Below are 18493 nucleotides of genomic sequence, written 5' to 3'. Positions count from 1 at the left end.
TTTTTCGCGTCGTAAGACGCGAAAAACTGCGATAAATTTCCCATAAGAAATGAATGGGACGGGCGAAAAAAACAAGATTGAAATTGGAGTTTTTCAAACATCTGTAGCTCAGGCATACATTCACCGAGAGACTTCATTTCAACTTTAAAATGTAGACCCAAGTCTGGTCTATTGGTGTGTTCATCCACATTTTGATTGGTCCTATAGTTTTTGATCAGTCACTGTTCAATGACAGTGATCGTTTGGCGGGAAATTTTGAGATTATAATGGGTGTGTATTGCGCGGAATGTTCGTGCTAGAGTGCGTGCTAGAGTGGCACAGAGTCTAAAAACGATCTGAAAATCTTCTCTTTTTCTCGTCGCTACGGCCACAAATTACACTCTACACGCATAATTTTGGGCTCATTTTGTAGACAAACTTGTCCTCTTTCGTGTGATGTCCTCGAAAAAGCCGAGAGACTTACTGAATTTAAATAGTGAGACGTTTTGTGCAGCCAGCGCCCTCCTGTTCTCCCATTAAGTCCCATGTTAAAATTCAGAGCTGTTTTGTGAGCAAAGCAGAAATGCCTCCTGTCTTTAGATCGCCATAAAACGAAAAGTTGTTGTGTCAGGAATAAAACGAGGAGATGGCCGGACTCAGGAAGTTCTCGGGAGTCCGATGATCTATAGTACACTCTGATACGAGGTACGGTTCTCTCACCAGAGGATTTAGTTCAGGAGGTTCGCCGAACCCAAATCTCACTGCATACAATACAAACTCCTGTTCTCTGAGTCGCAGAGTCTTTTTAAGTCGACCATTTTGTCATTTTTCTAAAGAATATCTGGACATAAAACACACGTACATCTGGCCCAGACTTGTCCGCATCTCACAGTGTAATCGGTTTTTTGATAGCAGCTACGGTTTTGACACAATCGCAAGTTGTTCGGAAGAAACCGACAGCGAAAAAGCCGCTTTTCAAGGGAGGAGTTTAACAGGTGCAACTGTCATTTACACACACACCGGTCAATAACCCACGCACACACATCTGCAGGACAACAAGCCTGAGAATGATTATCTTAACGAGCTCAGTCAAAACAAGGGCATTGTTTGAAAACAATCTCCATCCAACAAACAGTTAAACTCAGCTTCACCAAGCGCTTTGCCAAAAAGGTTGAGAAAGTAGTCACACAAACACACACACAAGCAGGGCTAACCAACAGCTAAAAAGTGATTAAAAACAAGCACGTCAAAACTGAACAGGAACAGGTAAAAAGTGGGAGAGGGAGAGAGGTAATTATCAGCAGGTGGGGCAGAAGTTACACACGCACACAAACACACACACACACACACATTCAGACACACATATACCAGACACATCTCCATGTAGGAGCAGGTTGGGCTGCTTGTGTAGTTCAAGCAGACACACACACACAAACAGACGAAGACACACACATACGCAGTCACACACAATGACAGATACATAAACACACACACACAGACAAATGCATAATGAAAACCCCATCCCCCCGCCCCCTTGTTAACGCCGTTATTAGCTCTGTTAGCACAGTTAGCTCTGTTAGCGTTAGCGCCGTTAGCTCTATTCGCACCGCTAGCTGTTAGCTCCGTTAGTGTTAGCTCTGTTAGCTCCGTCAGCATTAGCTCCATTCATGTTTATTGATTCAGTTCATTAATTCATGTTAACAGAGACATGAAGCAGAGGAGAGAAGCAGACACAGACAGCTGAGGTGATCAACAGAGACAGACAAGGAGAAAGCCACAGAAACACAGCTGAGAGCAATTCATTAATCAGGGACTGACTACCTCTGATATCTGCAGTTTTCTCACATTGCAGCCTTTTTCAATTGTCCGCTGCTTCGCCATAGTTTCTCCTAGAGACTTCATTCAAACTTTAAAACGTAGATAATTTTGTCGGCTCGAACGCACCCCGTGTCCCTTTCAAAATTTCCCAGGGGGAATTTTCTAGTTGTCAATCTCCTGACACCCGCAGGGGAAAAGGAGAGGCTCCGCCAAGAAATAATCCCTTTTAAACATGTCACCTGAAAAACTTTGCCGTCATGCCCTGTCTTCTAACCTGGGGTGTCTGTGTTAGCTGACACAGCTGTCAGCTTCAACTAACAAAAATGACAAGGAAAGAAGACTTTACGGCCACAATAATGGACCTGCGAGGCCACAAACACAGTGGTGCTTTGAGCTAAAAGCTAACGCCAGCATGCTAACAATGACAACGCTGACATGTTGAAGTTCAGCAGGTATGTTGTTTGCAATGCTCACCATATTAGTTTAGCTTGTTAGCATGCAAGCATTTTCTGATTAGCACTAAAAACAAAGTAGAGCTGGGGCTGATGGGAATGCATTAGTTTAGCAGGGATTTGATCATGAACCAAATAACTGGACAAATTGAAGGTTTGACCAGATGGTGGCGCTGCAGGAAAATTTAAAATTAGAGGAACCATGAATGTCTGCACAAAATTTTACAAAAGTCAACTACTAGTCATCCTTACTGTAATGGCAGATGTGGTCAATAATAAAGACTTTGGGCCTCAGGATTTTTAGAACCATCTTGATTTATTGCAATATTTTCCTGAAGATACCATAACAGTGACACAATAAAAACATCATAATTCCCTCCCCTGCTGCCAAAAAAAGTAGTACAGTGAACTTAAATCCCATCACAAACTGTCACAACATTTAGAAATGAACCCTTACGACAAATCAGTTCTTCTTGGAGTTTTGACAATATGGAAAAGAAGTCAGGTGGATTCCTTAAATTTGGGCTAACTGTCAACAAAAGTCTCTTTAAAACCAGCTATTCTAGACTTAAAAATACCCCCAAAAACAAACCAAGCAAAGAAAATGCAGAAGAATTTGCTGTTATTGTAATGCGACTCACTTACTTCTAAAAGTCCAAGTAAAGTGGAGTCTTATCTGCAGCAGAAACACGCCAGGATATCTCGCTTTATCTCGACAGCACTCAACTTTCTGTACAAAGTATGATTTGGATTTAGTGATAAAACAATCTCGACTGACATGACAAACGTTTTAAGTGTTTCACCCTGTCAGGGCGCTGGCTGAAGGAGAGTTTGTGGGCGCTGCTTCTCGGTGGTCAGACGTTGGCTGTTGCTGTTTCCGAACATGTTGGGATTAGACTGTAGTTTGCTAGTTGTCGGCGGCAGTGGGCAAGTCTGTGTGTATGAAGATTATTGGCCTTCCTCGCCGCCTGGCTGGGGATCCTGCAGGAAAAAGGCAGATAAAGACACCGTGAGGGATTTTCACCATCTGCTGTCAGAGCACTCAGAGCCGCTGACCAGTGAGAGACAGCAGGACGGCCGGAACGACAAGGAGAAGGCCGGGTCGCTGCGTTCGCTGTGAGGAAATATGAGATCTGGTTGATCCATCACCCGCTTTCTCACTGCACTTATCTCTCTCTTGACCTTTTTCCATTTCTGTTTCTCTCTCCGTCTTGATCTCCCTCACCGTCTGACACATTTTTCTGTTTATTTCCATCTCAAAGACTCAAGTATTAGTCATACAAACACTTCTCGCAGGCAGCGCGGGTCTCCAGGCTCCAGGTTAAACATCAGTGGATGGAGCCACAGTGCCGCAGCTTTGCTGGTTAAGTGATGTTACACTGAAGCCCAGTGACAATGCAAGAGGCTGAGAGAGAAGCTGACATGAAGCACAGGACTCTCAGTCGTAACTTGAAAATAATGCCGTCCCATGCTAAATTGTGTGCTAGTTAGCTTTAAATTTAATTTGTTTTTAGTTTTCTGTTGAAGTCACTGTACAACAAATCAATGTGCTCTTTCATCCTAAGCAGGCATAATGTGATATATTACTTGGCCAAAAGTAAGTGGACACTCCTGTTCACATGCTGTTCTCATGCTGTTCTCTCGTACCCTATTTCATGGTTTGGACCAGACCCCTTTGTTCCACTGAAGGAAAAACTTAATGTTTCCCAGTTTGCTGTGGAAGAACTTGATTGACCTGCACCGAGCTCTGACCTGAACCCCACCCAACAATTTTGGGACGAACTGGCCTTTATCACCCAAAATCAGCACTGGATCACACAAATGCCTTGTCCACATACTTTTGGCCATGTAGTGCAGAAGACACGAGCTGAGGGATGTCAATCAATCTGTAACCTTTGAGTAACACTCATTAATCTCTGTGAAAGCAAAATGGTTTTGCTTTCTGTGATCTTCCTCTAGATACATTTTGCTTGTTTTTTTTGCAGCTGTGAGTTTCTTTGTGCATTGCATTGTGGGTCAATGAGTGTTCATGCACACTCTGAACTTGCTCTGAAATAGAACCTGGTGTCATTATTCCTGCCTTGGAGAAACGTGTTTACCACTAAAACTTGAAGCGGCTTCTGCTTCTCACTCTCGTTTATCTCCTACACAGCACACCCACATGGTTTGGGCAGGGCAGAACAGCCACAGTGTTTGGATACTGTGGTTTCTGTGTCCCGCTGAGAAAGTCACAGCACAGACTGCCCCTCGATGCTCACACACATTTTCAGAAACACACACACTTCTGTAACGTACAAATATAGAGCCTGACTCAACCTCTCCAGCCCACACACAGAGGCACCAACACACACGCAGCTTGACCCAAACAAAGACTGCGCAGCCCACACTGACCCCCGGTGGTGATCTCCAGCCACTGCAAGTAATTACTGTGGCGCCTTGCCAGTGATCACATCCAGGATCTCAGCATTTATCATACTCTTATGAAGACATAATAGAACTGGCATTGCTGTCTAGTAACTTAGTGTCTTGTTAGGTTTCGATGTAAAAGAAAAATTACTGCAAAAAGCTCCACTTTCCTCTCTTAAAATGTCATATTTGGATTCTCTCTGTGTGCAGAAGTAAAAACGTGCACCAGAAGCCAATTTATTTTAAGGGCATGATGATTTAAAACACCTATTTTTCTTACTTGTAGGTATTTAGCAGACTTTTGACTTAATTTAAGGTTTTTATGAAATTCAATTTGTGCTTTAATTAACTACAAACACATGCCTCATTTATTGCACTGTGTTCTGCAGTGTATCTTTGTTGTACAATGGGATGTTTTGAAAGCAGAAAAAGACTTTTTGCAAGTACATAAATTATAGTTTGTGGAGAGATTATCATGCAAAGAATAATGCAAAAATCTAGTTTGCGCTGACTCAACGTATTTGCTATTATCAAACTAAGTGAACAACAGCCTCACAAAATGGAATTTGGTCGGCTCAAACTAAATTATTCCTCTGTGACAATATCTCTTCAAAATATAATTTACGTGCTTGCTCAGGTTTCTCATTGCATGGTGCCTCAGGAGTGAGGCACAAATATAATACCATAGGATTTCAGATTTCTGCAGCCACCTCAGTACAGTGCTGGTCCATATATTCTTATTTATGATGCTCAAAGCGTCCCTTTTTTTCAGCCCTGCTTGTTAGCTCCTTGCTTTGAGTGAAGGACTCAGAGTTAAGAAAAAGAACCTGAAACTATAAAGGAGATAAAACAGATTTAAGTTTTCACTTAAGCCTTTATAAAGAATTTCCTCCGACTGTCCAGATGACAGAAGCTCTGAGTTGGTATAAATGTTGACACCCTTGTCTGAGTCACCTTCAGTGATCTTCATGAGCAGCCATGTGTTTTAGGTTTTTTCAAGCCCTGGGTTTTGAATCTCAGGCTTGATACAGGGTATCCTGTGATTGCTAGAGATTTAATTCCACTAACAATCCAAATGGCAAAGATATTCAGTCTTCCATCATAAATGAGAAATAAAAGCATCAAATCCTGACATTTGAGAAGCTGGACCCTTCAAATATTTGGTATTATAGCTTGAAAAAACTGGCTAAAATGAGTAATCAGTTATCAGTTATCTGAATACTTCCTCCATCTCTGCACAAAAGCTTCTTTATCTATTTATGCAGACCTGTGTTGCAGTGTTATAGATAGATATATACTTGTTTTCAGACTCATGCACTGGATTTGCATCATTCACAAAGAACCGGTGACTCGCGCCGCATCTTTGTGCCTTCTCTCTTTAGTTTGGTTCTGATTTGCATTTTTTTAAAGCCCGGCTGTGTCTGCACTCAAAAGGGCTGCGTCAAATATATCCAGGTAAGATGTTTACACGAGGGATCAGTAGAAGATTTAGTGTATCCAAATAATGATTTCAATGGACACACTAATTACCTGTTGATCAGACACACCTGTACAAGCTAATGAAAAACGCAGCACAACATCCCCTCAGTAAATCCTGCATTAGTGAAGGTTAAAATGTTTTTAACAGTGTTTCAAACTTTAAAAAAGAAAAAAGAAAAACAGCAAAAAAATCATATTTGTATTCCCCCTTTTGTCATGACCCGTGCTCTGCACGCCGGTTTTGTTTAGTTTTCCTCTTTTGATCCTCGTCATTGCCTCATTTAGTTAGTGTTGTCTCAGTCATGCCATGTTTCATGTAAGAGTTTTTGTATTGTCTTAGTCTCTATCCTTGCCCTGTCTTGTTTGTATTTTTGTTAAGTTTCCCATTGTGTCTTGTCTTTGCCTGGTTTTGGTTAGTTCCTGTTTTATTTTGAAGGTTCATGTCATGTGTCTTTGTGTTGCTTTACTTCCTGTGTTTTCCCTCCCGTGTGATTGTCTGATTGTTTCCACCTGTGTGTCATTAGTGTTCCTCCCTTGTGTATTTAAGTCCGTGTCTTTCCCCCAGTCTTTGTCGGGTCGTTGTCTGTGTCACCTAGATGTTCTGCGTTACCTTGTCTTGGGTTTTCGTGTCTTGAGTTAAATAAATTTGTTAATGTTGAATCTATGCCCCATGTGTCTGCATTTGGGTTCTGTCCCATAGTTCCTCTAAGTCCCCACTTTCCTGACACCTTTTTTGGATTTAAATTCTTTAAAATCCAAAAAAAACTTGAAACTTAAAACTTGATGGGTTTTCCTAATTTGACGGCCATTGCTTTTTAACAGTTTGTTCATAAGAGCTGTAACAGAGAGTTGGACCTCTTTGTAGTACAACTGAAAAAAATCACTATGTAGGACAACATACTGCACTTTTCCTTCTATGTGGATGACACAAAGAAATGTGGCAAACTAAATAAACATAAACTGAGAAAATATTCTCTTATGTAATAACAATGCTGTATGATAACTTTCATCAAATGTGCAAGCTCAGTTTGTAGTCAAGGGAACGAGGACTACTTGAGTACATGAATGAGGCCATAAGAAAAGAAAAAATATTCAGAGAAATAAAGACAGTTTCTGTTTTTGTTTAAAATTTTCCATAATTTTTTTACACATAAAGCAGTGGCACTCCAGAACAATGAGGAAGAGGACATACAGGTGTGCTCATATGACGATGATCACCTTCTGTTAATCCTTGGTGACCCAACGTAGTTCGCTCTTGACGTTCTGCAGCTCTGATAGGTTAACAGCGGGACCGGGCAGTTTCACCGCGCCCGGCAACGCCTTCTTCTCCTCCGGCGTCTGGGCTGCAGCGCTGGTCTGGTCTGGTGAATGAGCCTGAGAAAAAAACAACACAAGCAGAAGTAGAAACTACGAGTGTGCTGGGCGACTGCAGCATTGAGTCACTTATAAATATCATTATTACTATTATTACTTTGGCCACTGTTTCCTGGACATTGAAAATGCATTACAGCATCACATTAACTGTGTCCATTGTGTTTGTGTGCAGTGATTCTTCTTTAACTACTTGAAAAGTGCATTAGGCTGTTAAAGTTTTAACGAAAAGTGGGCTTGCTCAGTATTAAATTACCACCAAGGTGTTCCAAATGTCTCATGTCCCTTCTCACTACCTGTACTACTACCTGCTAGCTACACCTGCTACACATTATGTCAAAAAGGAGTTAAGAGCATCTGTCTTTTTGACATTTGTTTCACCTAGAATATTATTTTACCATAGAATTGTATAATTTAAGATAAAATATGGTGTAAAGTTTGCCAAACAACCGAACAAAGCTAAAAAAAACACAACTCTAAAAAGCACAAGTGAAGCTAGCTGGTGATGTAGCCACAGCTAGCCTTAGCTAAAGCTGACTGTACCAACTCTTTCCTAGTTGTTTCCTCTCGTTTAAAAATATTTTTTTTCATGCAGCAGCTTAGTAACGAAGTTTATCATCTCATATAAATGAGGTAGTAGCTAATTACAACAGTGATGGAGAAACAAAAAAGTAACAACAGCAACTAAATTAAACTTAGCTAGGATACAGCTGAACTAGCCATGCTAAAATAGTGAGAAAAGTGGGAACAGAGAAGGGTCCCCAGACATGATATCTCCTTTTCTGCCTCAAAAGTGTAAAAGCACATAGACAGTAAGTGTAAGTTAAATAAAATGCCAACAAAGACACATAAAGAGGGAAATGTTCAAGTTTTACTGGACAGAGGTAATTGTACCTTCAGTCCTAGCTACCATTAGCATTTTTACATTAGCAAGATATGGAACAGTTTATTTTTTCTGTTTTGTTTCAGAGGCTATATCAGAATCGCAACACCTGGACGTTATTTTACAACCAGGTTGCAAAGTTAGCTTTAGGTCATTTCACCCTGAAAATCACAACAAGAATGCTGTTTTTACCTGGCAAAAAAAGAAAAAAATTTAATGTTTAAAGTTTTTTGTGTAAAATTATCTTTTTACATTTTATTAATAACCAGCCTCAAAACATCAAGCTTTTTTCTCATTATTTACTTGCTCTCATTGTCATAAATTCATAAAATTCATGAAATCGTCAGTCTCTCTCGGCTATCGGTACAAACACAGAAGTGAGTAAAGGTGGTGATGGTGATGAAAATAAAGCAGTAGTACATGACAATACCTCAGTCTGTAATGTTGGTATATCGGTAAATATATACCATCATTTTACTTTCTTCAACAATGAACAAAGTTATGGACATGTTATGGACAAACAGAAACTAAATGTTTGCGTTCACTGTGTGTGTGTTGTCTTACCTCGTTTATGTCTACTGTCTCCTCTCTCCTCTTGACAGGATGTCCCGCCCCTGGACGCAGAGCTCCCATCGGGATGTTCAAATTAGCCTGACGGACAGCAAGAACAGCCAATGAGATACCGTCAACACTTAAACAAATGAAGTTTCCTGTCTCTGCGTTTCTGTGTGTGTCTGTGTGTGTCTGTACTCCTGCTCTTTCCTCAAAACTCCTTGTTTTGATTATGACCACTACTTCCTGGTCATCATCATGTCCCTAAAAGAGCAGTGTATCTTTATGAAAATAGGGGACATGCGCAGACACACACACACACACACAGCTTAGAGATCTGCCTGCTAACTTGATGTTCTACTGCTGCCTGCCCTGATGTCCTGTCACTTGGATTTGTTTTGCATTGTACTGTACTGTAATGTATTGTATATATGCTCATATTGTACAGCTGTACAGAGAGGGAGTGTGGTGTGTGTCACAGAGGATGCTGGTTTTATTTTTTCCTGCACATTCAGGTTTAAAGCTCTGGAGGAAATCGGCTCATTCACAGCATGTCCGCTCTGATGTGTATCACTGTAATGTGGCTTTGGCTGGGATTGTTTACTGTCTTATGCTTAGCGTGCTGTTAGCAATCACCTTCTGACATTCCAACCAATGGTTAAAAGAATATTCCACCTTAAACTGAAAATTCAATCATAGTTTGACATATAAGGAAACATGCTTATTAGTTTTCTTGCCGAGAGTTTGATGAGAGGTGTGATACCATTCTCAAGCCATAGCCAGGTTATGATTAGCTTGGCATGAAGGCTGCTAACGAGGAGAAGCAGCCAGCCTGGCTCTTTGTCCAAAGTTTTGTACATTTCTGGACCTTGAAAGCTTCCTTATTAATGAAAATTGTTTATTTGATCGGTACACAAATTTGTAAACTTTGGACAAAGCCAGACTGTTTTTCAAATGCCTCCAGACCTTATGCAAAGCTAAGCTAATGGCTAATGTAATTGCACACTCAACAGATAAGGTGGTGTCGATCTTTTAACTCTTGGTAAGAAAATTAATTAGCATATTTACCAAAATGCTGAACTCTTCCTTTAACTCTGTTCACATAAATTTACAGCAAAACCAAACACTGAAACTGAAATTCCATCTGAGCCACCGTACGTTACTACAAGGCCGTACCAATATGTTCAAGTTGTTTAAACTGACACTCAAGAGACAAAGCATTGCACTATAAAGTTTGGGAACTCTCAAGACACAGATCTAAAAAAAAAAAAAAAGAGTTGAAAAGTGATGGCGATAACGTAACTTTGACAGAAATGTGTGCAGACTTGCTGTTCGCTGTGATGGATAACTCGTTTAGCAGCCTGCTAGAGTCTGACATGAATAGAAAATAATGGCTGGAACACTGGAAAATCTGCATGCAAATGTCTGGAGCGCAGCTGTTATTTAAAGTCTATGTGATTTGCACTCTCTCAAACCTCCTCCGGCCCATGCAGCACACTTCAAGTGTTGCAAAACATTTGCACTGAGGACCAAAATATTTACTCATTTATGGTCCTTATCCTTTTCACTAAAAACACAAACTAACGATTAAGCTCTGCTCCACAGCTGTAGGGTGCATATGCAGCCAGAGCAATATTAGTGAAGGATCTGTATCAGGAAGGAAAATATTGGACTTTGGAAACATTTGGACACAAAATGCATCACATGTGCTGCACAGGCTGCTTGGAGAAATGTATTGGAGCTTTTATGCTTGCTTTTTGCAGCTATGGAGGATGGTATAAATCTGAAAGGAGGCTGAGATGAAACAACAGAGTGTGACTGACTGGATGTCAAACAATCCCACTTTAACATGGGAGCAACAAAGTAATCATGATTTTTTCTGGAGGTGAATTACTCCTTTAAGCTTGCTGAAAGTGAGCACGAAAGGAGTGATCAAACCCTGCAGGGCCTGCAGGGTTGAGGGGAAAAGTGTCTTTAAATCAGCCACTTGATGCCAGATTTGTCCCTCATTACTGTTTGGCTGAGATATGAGACACACAATCCAGACTAAATATCTTTTATAATTAACTGTGCTGGTGTGGTACATCCATCAACTGCAACAGCCTTTATAGCAGCGACCCAACGCTGTTTGGTGGTTGTTCTATATTTTATTTTATATAAAACACAGTGTCCAGTGTCAAAGGCGATCAATAGGAGTCCACAAGACAAATAAGATCATTTGTTCTGCACAGGCTGTTTGTTAAAGGGCTGGTGTTTGTGCAAGTCCTTTAACTATAAGTCAGATATAATTTACATTACTCCAACCATTTTCAAAAGAATATCAATTGTTTTTAATTGATTTTCTGCCTTCCAGACAGCCCCTGTTTTCCTATCGTTTCTTGAAAAAAAAATGCATTATTCAGTTGCAGTTCCTTCATTAAAACTGTAGTTTTAGGGATTACTCGCAATGAAATGGCAGCCAAAATGTCCAAAATGCCTTATGTCCCTTCTCATTACGCGCTACCATACCTGCCTGTGCTCGTGCTGCACTGTTCAGCCCCACAACACCAAAAGACAGGAACGATACATCCAGTCGAAATGGAGCTAAGAGCAGAATTTGACTTTTTGACATTTATTTTACCTTCTAAGATATTGCGCCACAGAAGTGAATCATTGAATTTATATATAACAAGCAGACATACATTTTGTTTGCTGCTTTTTGGTCAACGTCATAGTATTCCTGCATGGTGCACCAGTATTTGAGAACCTGATCCAATTACTATTAAATCTTGATTTTGCGGCTATTGTGCATTAAACACAAACAAGGAGGGTTTTAAATTACCTGCATTACCTGAAAAAACAAGAGCTGTGTTTTATACTGTAATGAATCAATGGAAGTCTACAGCTGTCGGGAAAATAAGAAGCAAATTTAACAAAGATGGGATGCTTTTGAAAATGTTAAAAGGTGAAACAGATCTTTAGATCGGAACTTTAAAGAATTTTTTGATGAAAATGTGATTTCTAATGTCGAGCTGTGCTGCTGTTCTTGTTTGTGATCAACGTTAAACCGATGACCTACTGAGACGGAGACTCTGAGGAACCTCGTGTTTGTACTGCAGTGGCGTTTAACACTCCTCTGTCCCGATGCCTACCCCATGGTTAGACATGACAACGAGCACAACGAGAAGAGAGACGATGGAGGAAACCCTCTCTGACATGCACTCACAAAGCCATTACTACAGAAACACACACACACACACACACACACACACACACACAGTGATACAGACAACTCATCCTTTGCCTCGCGCCAACTCTGCACTAACAAAGCCTTGATACTGTATATGCAGTCTGAACTCTGTATTTGCCTTTGCCAATAAATACCTAAATGTGGAAACACCTGTCATCTGGAACCTCTTTATCCTACTATCCCATTCGAGTTGAAGCTTTTATCCTATTTTATACATTGACATGATGTTTTAAAAGCAGTGATCCACACCTTTAAATGTGCACACAGGTGAAAGGCTTTACCTGAAGGGCCTTAACGTTGGACGAAGGTTTGGACATAATCCCCCTGGTAAGTCCGCTGACCTGGAGGAAGCACAGACCACAGATATTCAGCTGTGTGTATTTGAGTTTGTGTGTGTGTGTGTGTGTGTGTGTGTGTGTGTGTTGGGGGCATTGGGCCTCTGTTTCTGTGGTTTTCAAGGCCCGGGATAGCGTTTCAGTTGCTTAGCGACTCTTACAGAGAGAAGCAGGTAGAGGAACTGTTCTTTGAATCATTCATGAGATGATGACAGAGAGCCAGCATGTCAAAATAAAAGTGTTCACGGTGCCTCAGTTTCAGATGAGTGTGTGAAAGAGAAGCTCTGGCTTTAGCATCGTGGTGTGTGTGTCAGGATGGTGGGAAATGATTTCACCTTCCTTCACTGAGCAGGACCAGCAGCAGGTGGCTCGACGTGGCTTCATCTCCAGTCTCAATGAACCACATTTACTCCCTCAGTTGCATGTTAAATACTATTAAAGCTGACAGCATATTACCCACAATAACAACATGGTATTATTCTATATTTTTATTATTGTCATTAAATCCCATGAAAAGGCCAAATTCATTTAAATACAAGGAGGAAACATTAAATAATTTATGTTCCAAGTCGAAAAACGTCGATAGTAAACATATCTATCAAATGTTGACTGGATTTTATTTGTTTTCTGCCAAATATCCAATCTTGGCATTGATTACATTTGTCAACACAACGTAATTGGGAAAACAAATTAGAACTATGAACGTAATTTCTAGGAGACACGGTTAAAAATACATGTCCGAAATCACTCCCCCGTTCACTTATATGCACTATATTATGAGCCATGTGTCTTTACTTATTTAGAACACGCTATATTTATGTATGAGCGTCATTTTGTGTCATCTTTGACAGACAGTATCGTCATGTGAATGTAATTTGAATGCAGACTTTTTGCAGGAGCCATGAAGCTTCAACATGATATCACGCCTGTGACCATCGAATGCACGTTTAAGACCCTCGGCCAGATATGATGTTTTAGACCTGCTAACGTTAGCTTCATTTGCTGGGAGTCGTTCCTGTGCTTTCCAGGGTCATGTGATGTTCACAGGCTGATAGTTATTTCACCATTTTAATGCCGACATTTCAGCGGTTTGTATGAGGTTGTCATCTGCTGATACAACTCATCTCAAGGTTGGTATTCAAAGTTTTATTACAGCCAAAAATGAATAAATAAATGAAAATCAACAGGTCCCATCATGAGGCCTGTTTTTCTGCATCTTTGTATGAATTTAAGGGCTCATCGTTTCAGAAAGTCTTAATAATTCAATTCAATTCTGTAGGTTTCTGCTGAGGTTACTCCTTTCTGACACAATGAATTTAAATCTAGATTATCATCAGCATTAAAATTGTAAAATATAACAATCCTGCAAAACTGGCCTAAATGAATTTCCTGTAAATCCTTCACTTTGTCCCCTGACTTCCTCATTTTAAGCCTGTTGCCTGTTATTTTCTACTTCCTCCCTCCATTTTGCTGTTTCACAGATCAACACTGACCCAAGTGGTTCCTAATTGTAGAAGTTTCCATGGCCTATTTACGTTATCGGGTGGCTCAGAGCAGAGGGCCAGAGAAACAGAGTGAGTCTGCGGGCCGCCGGCTGCTGCTGCTGCTGCTGCCCTCGATGGCGGCGCTTAGATACCGTTTCCAGGGTGCTGTTTGTGCAACAACATACAGTCAGAGCGTTGCTGTCCTTGACACCCCGAAATACACAACCACAGACACACAAGCACTTCACGCTTACACGGCGGGATGATATTTATGTTGGCCATGAGTAGCAGCTGCCCCCTGACGCCACGCTGCAAACCCTGACAAGCCCTTTCACTTTCACACACTCTCTCACTCAGACACGTGCTCATAACCACAACCATTCCTCATGCTTTCAATTATTCAAATCTTCAAACACTGAAGCCCTTTAAACCTCTGAGCAGACACCTAACAAAAGGCTCTTAGAGGTACAGTGTGTGTGTGTGTGTGTGTGTGTGTGTGTGTGCATCAGTGCTTCTAAAATATCAACAAGAGGGTTTGTTTCAAGAGCTGCAGCCGTACATACTGTCACATGAATGAATGGCTGAAATAAATAGGATATTTGTTGATAATAAGGCAGAGACATGCAGCAGGATTTCAATCTGCTGGTCCAGATTGAAATATCTCATAATTTGTTGCAGGAATCGCCATAAAATCATGCCACAGTTCAGACATTCATGATCTTTAGAGGATGAAACCCATTGATGTTGGTGATCTGCTGTTCTTACCTCTGGCGCCAACACGAGGTTGATGTTTTTGTCAGACTGAAATATCTCGACCCAGCTGGCGTCATAATTTCATTCATCTTCATGTTTAAATTTGCTTTGGAAAAACTAATAACACCCAACTCCTCGCCTCAGCTGTGCTTTTTGGTTTTAATGCTAATGAGCTAACGTTAGCATGCTAACAGACTGAGCAAAGCAATTAGCTTAGCTTAGCATAAAGGCTGGAAACAGAGGGAAAATAGCCTAGCTTTTTCAAAAAAGTAACAAAATCAGACCAACCAGCACCTCTGAGCCCTAAGAGCACCCATTAACACGTTACATCCACTTTGATGGTTCTGTCACTGAGGCGTAAAAACAAGGATTATTTTCTTGCCTGTGTTTCCTAAATTTACCTAATAATTTCCTGGCTCTAGCTTCACATTAAGCATACATGCATGAGAGGGGTGCCATTCTTCCCATTTAACTCTCGAGAAAGCAAATAAGCATCAAACGACACATTTAAAGATTTACACTTCAGTTAGAACCAGTGAGCAAGAAGAAAAAAAATAGAATATTGCCTGTTAGAATAAAAGTTTTGGCAATAATCGGTTCCTTTAAAAACTACAAAATGAAAATTATTGCAATGCCTGAATCTACCTGCCATTCAAACACACACACGCATTAACACACCAGACTTACCTGTTGATGACACAATACTGAATCGTCTAATGCTTGGCTTTATATACGCCTGGACCTTTCTTGCTTGGTCACTGACACTTTTTATCTCTCACACACATGCTTCCTATCTACTCTTCATCTCTTTCTTTTTCTTTCTCTTCTCTTCTCCTCTCTGCCCTCTCTCTCTCTCTCTCTCTCTCTCTCTCTCTCTCTCTCTCTCGCCTCATAAGTGGTAGAAGGATTCCTCTCATATCTGGGATTTGTTCTCACTATAAATAGACGAGTGATACACAGAAGGGACCTGCTTTCTATCCACCACACACACACACCACACATGGACACACACAGTGACGGACCAAAACACTGTCAAACAGCAGCAGCGAGAACTTGGATATCTTTAAGGTTGACAAAAACTGTTCTGATGACTGAAATTATTTAACTGCAAGACCAAACTTCATTCAAAAAGTGCAACATTTAAGCATGAAAGATTCAAACACAACACTAGCTGCTTCTATGATATTCACAGGTGTTTATCATGACATGTATGGTGTTTTTTTTTTCTTTGCTGCATCTTCATCAAACCGTGACACACGAGTCCTCAAAACACTCCTCCTAATCTTAGTGACAAAAATGGCACTGCCCTATTTCTGCTCTGACACTCACTGAAACGCACACGCAGAAGTGGTTATGCTGGTATACGTATCCACATATGCACTGATGCACATCCATAAGCCCAGAGGAGAACTGTGATCTCCCAGAGTTAAAGGTGTGCATGTGTGTGTGTGTGTGTGCATGTGTGCGTGTGTGTGCGCGCTCTCTTACCTCCTGCCGTGCGTGGCTGCTCTGCCCTGCCTGTACTCTCTCTGAGGTCCTCTTCAGCTACCTGACCTGTTTCCGCACGTCCTGATTGGCTCAGAGACATGCGAAACTCCTCCCCAAGCGGAATTCGACCCATCATGAAAGAGGTAGAATGAGTTTTCAGCCTCTGCGTGTGTGTGTGCGTGTTCATGTGTGTGTTTCCACCTACCTTTCTCTCAGGATTTACTCAACTTTGCCTCACATGAAGCTGTCCACCTTCCTTCCATCAAGCCCCAGTGATCCTTGTCAGTCTCACCTGTGAAGCTAATCTACTGTGTGCCCAGGTAGTAAAATGAGCAGATCAAACTGAGGGCTTGTTATATGTTTCAGACTATGCAAATCCAACCCACACACACACACACTGGCCTCACCTGTTGGCATAGACAGCGCTTACCTATTACAGATAAACACCATCACTGAATGTGTTTTATGTATTTAACAACATGCTATGGCTGAATGTCATGCTACTGCTTCTAGGTAGCTGAAGCTTTGCACTAAGACGGACCAAACTTCATTAAGAAAATATATGAATTTAGAAGCTGCGTTGGGTGATTTCATATCACTTCCTCAAGATGCACATATGTGGATGGTGACTTGATAAATGTTAGAGAGGTGAGCAGCAAATATGGGGAAGGATGTGGACAAAACCAATGAGTGGCTGCAGACAAAAAGAGACTGGGAGATATAGAAGGAGTCAGGGGGCTATAAGGCTTTTGGTGATTTTTTTAAAGGTATCTTTATTTAATCAGGCAGTCTTGTTTTGATTAAGATCTCTTTTCCAAGAGAGACCTGCAAGCAAGAAACACTCACAAGAACACAACTGACAAACAAAGAATTAATAAAAACAGCTACAGGAATCATAAAAAAAACATCAGACAATAAAGCTTTAAAATCTTCCAGGGGGTGTAGGACTGAGTGAGAGTAGATTGTAGTTCATTCCACTTAAAAGGAGCACAGTACCTGAAACCAGTTCTCCCAACATCAATGCATAAGGGACAATATACAGGATGGTGACCCCCAGCCCTGAGGTGTAAAAAAGTCCAAACAGAGTGCCGGACCTCCATGTTTTAAATGAAAAATGCAAAAAAAAAAAAAAAAAAATCAACAAATGAAAAAACTAAACAAAAATCAACAACAAAACAATGCTTTCAACTCTCTCTCAACTAAATATATGCAAAAAGCAAAACTATTGAATCCTTCACTAGATCACCCCTCTCCTCGGCCCAAGTTGGTACGGTCCAATAAAGTCAGGTGGCTGCTTTCTCAGACTCACCTAACAGAGGTGGACCTCAGAGAGAGAGACTATGACAGAACCAAACTGAATAATCCAAATCGACTCAACAAAACACTAAATTACAACAGTTATTACAGTTGTTCTACGCTGTGGCTGTCGATAATATATCTGTATATGTAACATTTTAGTAGAATTTCAGTACTGCTGCAAGGGGTCTCTCAATCAAAACAATAACATAAGACAGAGTTTGATGATGTCGTGAAGCAGCGTGGGATCATGGGAGTTGTTGTCCTCATTGTTAAACAACCACAATTACCAGTGAAAGTGAATAATCCTGCTCCATCACAAGTGAGCAGCACAAACATGATAAACAGCAGAGTAGCGAGCTAGCTGGCCAACCTCGTCCCTCACTCTCCGACGTGTTATCTGGTGTTTTCCATGTTTCTCTGGAAGTTACAGCAGCTGGAGGGGGTGCAAGGGACATGAGCCACTGACAGGAGGCCAAATGAAACCTTGACTAAAGTTATGTTTTCTCTGGGTTTGAAGATGGTTGGCAGTATTTGAGATAATGGAAGATGGTAACTCAACAAAATCCAGTGTGTAACGTATTGTAGGTCAAGCTATTTTTAGACATTTCGACGTGGAAACGTTGCATATTATGCTTTATATTCATATAATACCCTTGGTGAAAATAATCTTGCTGTTCATGCAATAATTGTGCCCCACCTGTTAAATGAAGAGGGGGGGCCTCACAACTCAGTTTGGCCAATCCAGCCGTTGTTTTTATTTTAGTTTTTATTCATTTTATCTTATATTTATTTATCCTTGCTTAATTTAGTTATTTTTATGCATTCATTGTCTTCATTTCTATCTTTCTTTTAAGCATCTACATTTTTTACCCCCTACTACTGCAACAGGTACAGCGTATACTGAGTTATTGTGTTTGATTGTTCTGCTTTGCACGATGATGCATGTATTTCCACATTCTGACACA

At 40.8% G+C, this 18493-nt stretch overlaps 1 protein-coding gene across 3 annotated transcripts; it reads right to left on the bottom strand.

The window, feature by feature from the left end:
* Window positions 1-2555: 2555 nt before the first annotated feature.
* On the bottom strand, window positions 2556-16529 carry smpx (small muscle protein X-linked). Of its 3 annotated transcripts, none has more exons than XM_041961785.1 (5): window positions 16435-16529; window positions 12451-12510; window positions 8953-9039; window positions 7353-7508; window positions 2556-3230 (listed from the first exon to the last, which is right to left on the bottom strand). In XM_041961785.1, the coding sequence occupies exons 2-4, from the start codon at window positions 12484-12486 to the stop codon at window positions 7359-7361; spliced, it is 273 nt and encodes a 90-aa protein (XP_041817719.1). In that variant the 5' UTR covers window positions 12487-12510; window positions 16435-16529; the 3' UTR covers window positions 2556-3230; window positions 7353-7358. The 3 variants fall into 3 exon arrangements, with proteins under 3 accessions (XP_041817719.1, XP_041817720.1, XP_041817718.1); XM_041961786.1 differs by lacking the exon at window positions 16435-16529 and adding an exon at window positions 16230-16336; XM_041961784.1 differs by lacking the exon at window positions 16435-16529 and adding an exon at window positions 15429-15591.
* Between the last annotated feature and the right edge of the window lie 1964 nt (window positions 16530-18493).

The sequence above is a fragment of the Chelmon rostratus genome, chromosome 20 (genome assembly GCF_017976325.1).
Source record: "Chelmon rostratus isolate fCheRos1 chromosome 20, fCheRos1.pri, whole genome shotgun sequence".
Taxonomy (NCBI): Eukaryota; Metazoa; Chordata; class Actinopteri; order Chaetodontiformes; family Chaetodontidae; genus Chelmon; species Chelmon rostratus.
This window is presented reverse-complemented; position numbering and strand designations above follow the sequence as displayed.

Excerpts from the sequence above, each read along its gene's own strand:
- smpx (XM_041961785.1), bottom strand. The coding sequence starts at position 12,486 with ATGTCCAAACCTTCGTCCAACGTTAAGGCCCTTCAG. Across the intron at positions 9,040-12,450 it reads CCAACGTTAAGGCCCTTCAG|GCTAATTTGAACATCCCGAT; the intron begins GTAAAGCCTTTC and ends GCTGTCCGTCAG. Across the intron at positions 7,509-8,952 it reads AGACAGTAGACATAAACGAG|GCTCATTCACCAGACCAGAC; the intron begins GTAAGACAACAC and ends TTTTTTTCTCAG.